Source organism: Medicago sativa, chromosome 4, assembly GCF_051527215.1.
Source record: "Medicago sativa cultivar Bolivia chromosome 4, Bolivia_mono, whole genome shotgun sequence".
NCBI classification, from domain to species: Eukaryota; Viridiplantae; Streptophyta; class Magnoliopsida; order Fabales; family Fabaceae; genus Medicago; species Medicago sativa.
Window position 1 is genome coordinate 59,382,830 of NC_140752.1, and position 11,722 is coordinate 59,394,551.

At 32.8% G+C, this 11,722-nt stretch overlaps 2 protein-coding genes across 2 annotated transcripts; both read left to right on the forward strand.

Annotated features, from left to right (window-relative positions):
• Positions 1–389: 389 nt before the first annotated feature.
• LOC146930290 (putative glucuronoxylan glucuronosyltransferase IRX7) lies at positions 390–2,920 on the forward strand. The gene is made up of 3 exons (XM_085701864.1): positions 390–1,271; positions 1,379–1,629; positions 2,043–2,920. Exons 1-3 carry the CDS (start codon positions 582–584, stop codon positions 2,521–2,523), a joined length of 1,422 nt encoding a protein of 473 aa, XP_085557990.1. The 5' UTR covers positions 390–581; the 3' UTR covers positions 2,524–2,920.
• A 6,658-nt stretch (positions 2,921–9,578) lies between these two features.
• On the forward strand, positions 9,579–10,555 carry LOC146930291 (AT-hook motif nuclear-localized protein 28-like). Its single transcript, XM_085708291.1, has one exon. The coding sequence runs from the start codon at positions 9,680–9,682 to the stop codon at positions 10,394–10,396; it is 717 nt and encodes a 238-aa protein (XP_085564417.1). The 5' UTR covers positions 9,579–9,679; the 3' UTR covers positions 10,397–10,555.
• Positions 10,556–11,722: the final 1,167 nt, after the last annotated feature.

The window sequence follows — 11,722 nt, forward strand, 5'->3', positions numbered from 1 at the left end:
AAAGAAAAAACCTTTGAAGTAATCTACAAACAAAGCTAAAGCTGCATATTACCGAGAGCCTCACCATTCACCAAGCTCATTTCTGATCCATCACTTCACTACCTCATTATACTCATCCATGTGACCTCCAAAATAATTCACCTATCTATGTCTCTCTCTGTATTTTCCCTTTCTTTTCATTTTCTTATTAAAATGTCCACTCAATAACTAGAGAATAATCGAAATTCGGAATACTACAGACTATACAGTACATGTACACCCTGTAATAAGAAAATAAAATATAAAATTTCAAAAGCCATAACGATTTTCCTTCCAAAACATTAATTTAACCAAACCACATTTTGTCCAAAATAAAAAACAAAAAGACCCCAATTTGTTTATCCTCTGTACAATAACGAAGTTCCAACAAAACTCACACCTTTCCTTTCCTTTCCTTAATTCTTTCTTTCCTGTCACTGTTTCTTGCTTAGCTTCCACTTCTCTCCACACCAGACCAAGAAAACACCTTCTCAACCTCTCAACATCCTTCACCTTCAATCTCTTTCCCTCTCATCTTCTTATAGTTTTTTCCAATAAATGAAATGGATCAGAATCATAAGAAAAAACCCTCAAAAAACAAAGGATACTATGTTAAAATGAAACTCATGCATAAACATGGTATTAGACCTCAACAACAAGAAAAAAACCATTTTCATAAATATTACAAATGGATTCTTTGGCTTTCTCTTTCTCTCTATTTCTTCACTTCTTATCTCATCAGCAACAACAACAATCACAACCACAACAACAACAATAACATAAAACATCATCAAATAACATCAACAACCCATATCATAAAATCACTTTCTCAATCCTTATCCATCAAAAAAACAATATCATCACCTCAAAAACTTCAAACCACTAATTTGAAGAACTTGAAAAACTTGAAAATATTTGTGTATGATCTTCCACCAAAATACAACAAAGTTTGGCTTAAAAACCCAAGATGCAAAAATCATTTATTTGCTTCAGAAGTTGCTATTCATAGAGCTTTATTAACAAGTGATGTAAGAACTTTTGACCCATATGAAGCTGATTTCTTCTTTGTACCAGTTTACGTTTCTTGTAACTTCAGCACCGTTAATGGCTTCCCTGCAATTGGTCATGCACGCTCATTGATTTCTTCAGCAGTTAAACTCATCTCCACCGAGTACCCTTTCTGGAACCGTAGCACAGGATCCGACCATGTCTTCGTAGCTTCCCATGATTTCGGTTCTTGTTTCCACACCCTGGTAAAAAAAAAAAAAAACAACAGCTTCATGTTACAAATGTTAGATTTTTTTTTTTTTTGAGTTTTTCGAATGATGTTTTTTTTTGTTGTTGTTTTTGGGTTTTGAAGGAGGACGTGGCAATGAAAGATGGGGTACCTGAAATTATGAAGAATTCAATTGTGTTACAAACGTTTGGTGTTACATATGATCATCCATGTCAGAAAGTTGAACATGTTGTGATACCACCGTTTGTTTCGCCGGAAAGTGTACGGAATACGATGGAGAATTTTCCGGTGAACGGACGGCGAGATATTTGGGTTTTCTTTCGTGGGAAAATGGAGGTTCATCCTAAGAACGTTAGTGGAAGATTTTACAGCAAGTAATCACACTTTAAACTTTTAACCTCTCTAATTAAAATCTTAATTTTTTATTTTTTTTGGTACATAAAATCTTAATTTATATGCTTATTATTTTAAAAGACCAAAACCCAATTTGTCTCTCACAATAAAAAGTAATATTTGTTGGTAAAAAAAAAAAGTAATATTTATACATTTTTATATGAGACAAAATTAATATAGGACCAATTTTTTTTGTCAACTAGCCAATGAACTAATTTTCATATTAGAGAGTAGACACAAATTATTTCATTTATTACACTGACCCATGAACTAATTTGGCTAATGGTATAAAAATGTTAAGTTTTATTTTTTAAGATATAAATGTGATTATTGAGTTTTTTTGGTTATTATTGTATTAGTGATTTTCTAATGAATTTATGTTTTGCCTTTGAAGGAAAGTGAGAACAGTGATATGGAAAAATTTCAACAATGACCGGAGGTTTTACCTACGGAGACATAGGTTTGCCGGTTACCAGTCAGAAATTGCACGTTCGGTGTTTTGTTTATGTCCTTTGGGGTGGGCCCCATGGAGCCCTAGACTAGTTGAATCCGTTGCATTAGGTTGTGTGCCGGTAATCATAGCGGACGGTATCCGGTTACCGTTTTCCTCCGCCGTGAACTGGCCGGAGATTTCAGTCACGGTGGCGGAGAAAGATGTTTGGAGGCTGGGTGAGATATTAGAAAAAGTGGCTGCTACAAACCTTAGCATTATTCAAAGGAATTTGTGGGACCCACGTACAAGGAAAGCACTACTTTTCAATAGTAGGGTCCATGAAGGAGATGCCACGTGGCAGGTCCTACATTCTTTGAGTGAAAAGGTGGATAGGTCTTATAGGAGTTCAAGGGTTTCACGCCAATTACAATTTGACACGTAATGGGTATGCATTGGGTATCATTTTGATTCTTCACACCGTGGCTTTTGAACAATGAAGGTTTACACGTAGATTTTCACACACATTGTGTTTATTGCATGGGGAAGAATAAATGAAAAATTTGGAAATTTTTAAAATTATTAGTGGTTTACAGCTGGAAATTTTTGTGGGTGATGACATTAATGGGACCCACATTAGTACTTCGAGTATATTAATGGTGACATGGCTAGCATTGATTCGATGTCCGTGCGGTTTGGAAAAGGAAAAGTGAATTCTCATCTCGTGAATAGTTTGAGTAATCAAATCATCATGCAAATCCAATGGATGGTAGATTTTGTAAAATCATTTTTGTTGTAAATAATTATACTATTACTACACTATGAATATACATTTTTCGAAATTTTATGCTTTGGTGTTATATTTTGGATCGATTATATGATGTACTCCCTCCGTCCCTATATCCAAGCACCTATTTATTAGAGGTAAAGAGTGCTTACATATAGGGACGGGGAAGTATAAATGAGACAAATCATGTCAACCATTTTTTGATCGATGAATTTATCATCATTAAAACAAATGAATTATGATGTGATTTATTGATTTAATGGTTAAAAAAAAGATTTGTGGGAATAGTACAAGGTCATTTGTGGGAGTATATTTTCCTACATTTTTCTTTGCTACACTATTTTATACAGTATCTCGAAAGAGGGTAAAGGTAAATTGTGTAAGAAAAAAGTCTTGGGAAAATGAACATAAATGTGGGGAAAGGGGTGAGTGAAATGATTAATGAGAATGGAAGATAGATAGATAGAGGAAGAAGAGGAAAATATGGGAAGTGGGGGTGTGGATGTGTCAGGAACTTTATTATGGTAGTTTAATTTGAATGAATACTATTGAAAGGTAATGGGATGTCAGTGGTCACGGATACGGTATGGGGTGTCAAAATCAATGTTGCCTTGGGGAGAATCCAACCATGCCATGGGACTTAGTATTTCATATCTTGTGTTTTCACTCTCTTTCTTGTTTCTTCTGCATGATAATTTTGTAGGTTGGTTTTATGTGTGGATCTTGCTAACGAGTGTCTTAAAAACACTATTTACAAAATTACATTATGATTGCTTAACTTCATTCATTTTAGATAACAATTTGATTCCTTATTTTTTTTTCCACGTCATTTAAAGAAATTACAAGTTCAAAACAAATGTCAAATAAGTAGAAAAAAGTATAAAAGTGATATGCAAAATTGCGCAAATTTTAGTGGAATTATACTTTTGAGTGATACCATGAAATTATGTGGAAAATAGATTGAACTGATACAAAGAAAAGAGATTTGAGTTACTGATAATCAGTTCAATGTTATGCTTGAGGGGTCGATGATGGAAGCAATCTACTTACTACGACGTGTGATAGAGTGATATTAGATGGATAAAAAATATTTGCACTTGGTTTTCCTTAATTTAGAGAAAGCGTATAATAGAGTGCCTATCGAGATTTTGTGGAAAGCACCAGAAAAGAAAAAAGTTAGGATTGCTTATATTTGAGTTATGAAGGACATGCATGAACGAGTTTCAACTAATATCAGGATGCAAGATAGGATTGCACCAAGGGTCAATCATAAGCGCTTATCCCTTTTCTTTAGTTTTGGACGTACTTAAATAACATATCTAAGAGTTAGCATCCAAATGTATGCATTTTGCATGGAGGTTGGATATATGAAGACAAGTCATAAAAGCGTATGAATTCTGCTTTAGTAGAAGCAAGACATAATATTTAGAATGTAACTTTAGCAAACTGTGAAGTGTTTCTAACTTAGAGGTGAAAGTTGGCGATCATATCTTACTAAATTACATGGTTTAAATATCCCTAGTCCATATAACAAAGCGACGAAGAAATAGAAGTAGGTGTAAATTTTACGTGATACTAAAGTACCGCTCAAGTTGAAGGGAAAATCTTATTAGCCAATGGTAAGACAAACAATATTGTAGGGAATAGAGTGTTGAACGCTAAAGAACCAACACAAACATAAGATAGTTGTATCATAACGTGTGTTAAGACTAGACGAGATAGGATTAGAAAGGAGATCATTAGAGAGAGAGAGAGAGAGAGAGAGAGAGAGAGAGAGAGTTGATGTAGAAACTATAATAGAAAAGTTTATGGAAATTAGGCATATGCGATTTAGACATGTAGAGAGAAGAATTGTAGATGTAGTAATGATAGTATATGACATGAAGGATGATCACATCACTGAAGGAATTAGGCAATGTTTCTGAATGAATAAAATATTGAGCAAAGGTCTATATTTGTAACATTAGGTTACTGTCGCGTCATTTTTCGGACGGTCGAATGCCATTTGATTGGCGTTCGACCCACTTTTGATTTCACGACTGAACATTTAATTCTTTTCAAAAGAAAGTGGGAAAAGGTTCAAATACCACATTTTTTAGGGATTAAGGGTTCGGGGGTTGGTTATATTTAGGGAAGGTGTTAAGCACCCTAAATATTCGTAGTATTCTACGAGAACCTCTTGATTTTATTTAACTTTTGTGCTATAAACTTGCTTGCTTTAAAAAATGGAATTTGAAATGATAAAAGAAAAGAGAGACCTAATTTATCTACATTTTTATTGATTTGGAAGGACGCATGTCCTTTGCCTACGTACCCGTGAAGGATCAAAACCTCGTAGTTCGGGGTAGAAATTGACCTTTGATTGGTTTTGGGTTTTTTAGTGGTTTTTGAAAAAGGTTTTAAAATGAAAAGCCAAATGGCAAATTGGAATTTGTTTGTATTTTTTTATATTGAAAGAAAGATGACTCAAAGTAGAATTAAATTGATTGATGATTTAATTAAGAAGGAAAATAAAATGAACGATCACTTGATTTAAGATCAAGGTTTGTTTATGAAAATATTTTTTTGTGATTTTGATATATTTGCATGTTTACATGTAGAGAAAAAAGGTTTTTTATTATTATGCTTGACAAGAGTTTCATCTTGCTCCTACGTATCTCCAGGTGCGATGGAGAAATCAAAGCTACGTAGTTCTAGGCAGAAAATGTTTTTTGTGTTGATTGATTTTATTTACGAAAATGATTTAGACACACTCAAGCTCCTGGTTATAAAGCTGAGGTCGAGCAAGACAAAGCTCAAGCTCTAGAAATTAAAGCTGAGGTCGAGCAAGACAAAGCTCAAGCTCTAGATATTAAAGCTGAGGTCGAGCAAGACAAGCTCAAGATTTTTGAAAGAGTTAGAGTCAAACCTGGATCTAAGAAATGAAATACTACCTTTTTTTTGAAAATGGATCCTGCTGTGACCGGCTTTGTGCAGGTTTCCAATCGGTTTGGTGGACTTGGATAGAGCTGTGATGTTCTTTGGTTTAGGGTGTGATGGGTTTATGGATTTGTGGTGGTTTAAGTGGTGGTTGTGTGACTGGTTTTATGATGTGAAAATATGATTTGGTACTGTGAGAGTATTTTTTGATCTTGAGATTGCTTGATGAATTTATTGCTTGATTGTAGGCTTGAGAGTGTATTTCCAATTCTTCCCTTTTTTCCTCTCTCTCTTTGTTGAGAGAAAACTTCTATTTATAGCCAACCTTCATCCTTCAACATCTGCACCTGTTCATCTTTGTGTAGAGACCCTTGCTGTTGATAGGAATTGCAAAACTGCCATTGTCCCATACTTTTGTACACTGAGCTTGAGCTTGTCAGCCTCGACCTCAGCATTTAACACTAAGAGCTTGAGCTTGTCTTGGACCAGGAGCGTGTGTGAACAGTGAAAAGTACATGAACAGTAAAAATATCTTATCTTTTTACAGCTGTTTCATGCTTGTTCTCCAAGATGCATTGCTGTTAATGTCCTTGCATTTCTTAGCCACTAAGACACCATTATTTAAACATTTAAGCATACTTGGTCACCAAGTCTTGTTCCTTTATGACTTTTTGCTTGCTTGCTCATCAAGATTCATCTTTAGAGCTTGAGCATGATCACAATGGTTTTTAACAATGTGTGAGAATTGGACTTTCCTATCCTTAATAAAATTCACTCAAAAGCACATATTAAATGATAAAATAAAAATATAATCTTAATCATTTAAAGCCATTTTCAAAGGGATTTTTGTTTCAACCTCTCAGCCAAATTTTTCGCTGAAAAGTCAAGGACTGATCAGGGTTAGAGGACACGTGTCTGTGATATCTTGGGTCAAAAATTGGGGTATGACAGTTACTTAGGGGTTAAGAGAAGAAAATTGAGCTTTTATCCACCGATCCAGCTTGAAAAACAAGCAAAAAGGGGTGTTTACTTAATGCTAGGCACATGGGGCTATACACAGGGCGCATGAGGCAACAATGATTGCTATTCCATGTGATGGACACATGGTACATGCGTAGGGCGCATGACGCAGCCCCTTGATGACATGTCATTTTACATTATTGTTATCATGTTTTTCAGTCAATTTAAGTAGGTTTTAGCAGCAAAAAGGAGGAGTATTAGAACGATTGCCTATGATTTCTGGACTTTTGTAATGTTTTCTATATTTGAGTCTGTAATTCTAGTTTTCCCGAAACATAACAATTTTAAGGGTTTTTGAAGTAATTCACGAAGAAATCATGCAAATCGGCAAATCAAGAACATCTGAAGAATTGTAAAAACTTTGGGAAGACCAAGAATGAAGATTCAAGAGGCCTCAAGAGACTTTACATAGGGAGGAATATTGTTCCCAAGATCCCGAGGCAAGTTATGTGAAGACAAAGACCTAAAAACAACAAAATCGATAATAAATTTAATTTAAGGAGAAAATTTACACACAATTCCATATGAATTGTTCTTATTGTTAGACAATTATAAAATAACACGTGGATTACTAATCCATGTCACTAATCGTCCCTGTTAACCCTCTTTTACATCCGTTAACCACATATCAAACTCACAAAAAACCAGCACAAAACAAAAACTCATGTTACTTTAAGGGCCATTTTGTTACGGATTAAAATAAAAGTGATTTTGACATAAAATAATTTAGTGATTATTTTTTAGAGATTTTATGAAAAATCAAAATCTATTTTGCGTTTGTTTACCGTAAAAAAAATCACTTTTTTTTTAAAAAAATAATTTAGTTTGTTTGGATACAACTATATAAAAGAGATTTTTTTGTTCCAAAATTAGTTCAATCTTTATATCCATATTTTCTCTCTCATCTAAAAAAAATCTATTTTTTGAGAAGCTGCTCTCAACAGCTTCTCATTTGAAGCTGTTTTTAGATTTTTTTTAGATTATGATTTTTTTAAAAATCTGCAACAAACGGATGCAATATTTTGAAAAGTGATTATTTTCTTAAAAAAAGTGATTTTTTTCCTAAAAAAAACTATAACAAACGGGCTCTAAATCCTCTAAAAAAAGATTAGTAACAAACATGAGCAAAAAATAATGTTAAAGATTGAACTTTAAATCCTCTAAAAAAAGATTAGTAACAAACGTGAGAAAAAAATAATAATGTTAAAGATTTTTTTTGAAGGAAGTAATGTTAAAGATTTGACTTTAAATACTCTAAAAAAAAGATTAGTAACAAACGTGAGCAAAAAATAATGTTAAAGATTGAACTTTAAATCTTCTGAAAAAAAGATTAGTATCAAACGTGAGCAAAGTATAATGTTAAAGATTGAACTTTAAATCCTCTAAAAAAAAATTAGTAACAAACGCGAGGAAAAAAATAATGTTAAAGATTGGACTTTAAATTCTCTAAAAAAAGATTAGGACTCAAAATATTTTAGAAAAAGATTTGTGAGCACTATATTAAATATTAATTATCAATCAGTTTCCAGGAGAAGAACATAATTTGTTGTCATTTGACGAGGTTGAAGGGGATACTCATAACTTATTTCAACAGGAATTCCTAAACTCAATTGCTCAAGGAAGTATCCCTCCACATATTTTAAAGGTAAAAAAAGGTGAACCTTTGATGTTGTTGCGAAACATAGACCCTAGATATGGCCTATGTAATGAGATGTTATGTCGTGGTTTATTTAAGAATATGTTGGATGTGGAAATCCTAACAGGAAGCAATGCTGAAAAAAGAGCATTCTTGTCCAGAATTAAATTAAAAACAAATGCGAGTTCAGGACTTCCCTTTGTGTTTAGTAGAAAATAGTTTCCCGTTAGACTAAGTTTTATTATTACCATAAATAAGTCACGAGGGCATATCATTTCCAATGTCAGAATCTATCTTCCACGACATGTTTTCAGCCATGGTCAATTATATGTAGTTTTATCAAGAGGAGTATCTCAAAATTCAACAAATGTTCTCATTAAAGAAGGGAAAATAGAAGGAAAAGATGAAGACTTTACGAAAAATGAATTTTTTAAAGACATTCTTTTATCGTAATCATAAGAATGTTTCTTTTACATAACATGTCATTTATACATTTATGTTATGATGTTACTAATTACTATTAGAATAAACAATAAATGATCATTATTTTATCTTAATTTTATATGTAGTCAAAAATATGTTGAGTTCAAAAATAATTTTGTTATATGCCTTGACAATATTTTATTTATAAATCAATATATCAATAATTTCCATTAATATTTTAAAATTTTAGTCAAAATTATACAAACAAACATAATAAAATAATCACATGCGTTAACACAGTAGAAAGAGCGGACAGACAGGCACGATAGTGGCCATCTTTCAGCCTGTGGGTATAAAGAGGAAACCCCAATTTACTGTTGTTAAAAATTATTATGCAATTTAAGTAGTTATAAAATAAAATAAGTAGTCATCAAATCAAATTTGTTAAAGTAACATAACACAATTCTTGTATATTTCATTAAAAAAAACTCTCGTATTAATTGGTCTGATTTTTTAAATTTAATTTGACGAGATTAAAATATGATCCAGTTGATGTTGACCAACGACCGACGACTTTGATTTCTTGACCGTAATAATTTTTATTTAAAAAAAATGGATTTGAGGATATTAATACATATTTATATTTTGTAGGAAAATATTATAAATACTAGGTCACATTGTTAATCTCTTCATAAAAAATATATGTCCTCAATTATGACGAACAACAAACAAGTATCGTCATCACTCTCCCCAAACTCCAAGAATTTACTTGTTCACAACAAAACATCGGTTACACTCTTAGGTAGCTCCTCTGTCATGGGAGGAGCTAAGAGAGTGGAAATTGTCCCCCAAACAACCTCCTCGAAAAAGCCTAGGGGTAGACCCGTTGGCTCAAAGAACAGAGCCAAAGCACCCATCATTGTCAATGAAAACACTGACAACCACATGGAATTGATTTCTATTGAGATCCCTAAGGGCAATGATGTTGTCGAGACTCTCATCAACTTGTCTGTGTATCGTCAAGCTGGAATCACAGTGTTACGTGCTTATGGTCTAGTTTCTAATGTGACTATTCTGCATCCAATTTCCCGTATACCTAATTTTCCATTTGAAGGAACATACCAAATGACATCCTTATTTGGGACTTACATGAATGTCAGTCATGGTCGTGTTCCTCCCCAATTAATCGCTGGGCCCGCATGTTCATCATTTTCCATTTATATGAATGCCAATTGTGGCAATTATGTGTTTGGTGGAATCGTCGGGGGGAAAGTCAAGGCTGCCGGTGCTGTTTTCATTACAGCTGCTCTTTTGAAAAATCCAGAGTTTCATAGGGTGGCTGTCTTCAAAGGAAAATATCAGAAAATTGAAGATGACAACACAATATGTGTTGGTGGTGTCGCCCCGACTGTTGATGGTTTTGCGCCAAATGTTGGTGTCATGGGTGCCGATTCTGCTCACCTGAATCAGCAAATGCTCCATCTTCCAACTGATATGAGTGGCATGCAGTGGGATATCTCCCGTAGCACTTGAGTGTTCATCATCATAATTTTTCGAGTCTTTTTAATATTTGAATAAATGAACTGTGTTTCACACAGTTATTTTCAGGTCTTTTTAATGTTTGAATAAATGAATAAAATTTCAGTTATGTCTTTTAAAAAGAGATTAATAGTTGAAATTTTTGTGTCACCATTGCATGTTTTCATCATGCAGTTTAATCTTCATTTTATTTCTTGTCTATTTTCTTTTCATTTTTGTGTTTTTGACAGTGATATACAAAATATTTTAAATGTTTTTCATAGTTGTTGATTTCTACATGCTTGAATTAATATTTTTTTAAATAAATTTAAAATATGTATCCTAAATTGGTATATTGTAACACTCAAACTTAAAAAAAAGTGTAACCAATAAAATTTTAGTTTAAAAAAAAATCAAAATTTAATTAAACTTATATATTTACGTATTTTGATACAATCAGCACCGTTTCTAGCATTTTATGTCTTACGCATAATATGAGAAAAGAGTCCCTTATATAATATCTCATAAAAAAATACTGCAATTTTAACACCCAAGAGTAATAGGACCAAAAAAAAATAAAGACGACTACAACAGGGGTAAATTGTTGTATCAATGTATTTCCAACTGCACGTTTCTTAATAATATTATAGTATCTGAGAACAATAATGGAAATTTATAACATAGAACAAACTAACAAACTAAAAGCGCATGAGAACATCAATAATAACACTTGAGAACAATACACAACATAAATCAGCAAGTCAAACAAATTGAAATCAACAAATCAAAATTTCGAATCGCACGCCGAGAATAATGTTTTGTCTTTTTAGTTACTTTTTTGGCTTTTCAATTGAAGAAAAAAATGTCACAACTTTTTTTAAAGGGAAAAGGCCATAAGGGACATAATGGGCCAAGAGAAAGAATTGGATTTGGGCCCATTTATACGATTTAATATATGACTATTACTTTTTCCACCTTATATGTTTATCGCACGTTTTTTTTTTTTGACGTTACGCCTTTTTTTTTTCTTTCCAAAATACACTTCAGATTATATAATCCGAATTTGAGTTTTTCCCATCCTAGGGTGAAAAAAATGAGTTTTTCACCAATTCGGATTTTATAATCCGAAAACCTCAAAAAATAGGGCGCGTTATTTAATTTTTTTCGGATTATTGAATCCGAACATCCCCTAAACACCCTTTTTCTAGGGAAAAATAGTTCAGATTATATAATCCAAACTGTATCAGCACAAATTCTGAACATGTTTGTAACATGGATAATCATTTTAAGGACAATATTAGTTTTCCTAACTTTTATCCTTCTATTTTGGGTCATTGGTAG

Bases quoted from the DNA above. Each gene is read 5' to 3' on its own strand.
- LOC146930290 (XM_085701864.1), top strand. From the start codon at position 582: ATGGATCAGAATCATAAGAAAAAACCCTCAAAAAACAAAGGATACTAT. The intron at 1,272-1,378 runs GTAAAAAAAAAA...TGGGTTTTGAAG, and splicing joins GTTCTTGTTTCCACACCCTG to GAGGACGTGGCAATGAAAGA. The intron at 1,630-2,042 runs GTAATCACACTT...TTGCCTTTGAAG, and splicing joins AGTGGAAGATTTTACAGCAA to GAAAGTGAGAACAGTGATAT.
- LOC146930291 (XM_085708291.1), top strand. From the start codon at position 9,680: ATGGGAGGAGCTAAGAGAGTGGAAATTGTCCCCCAAACAACCTCCTCG.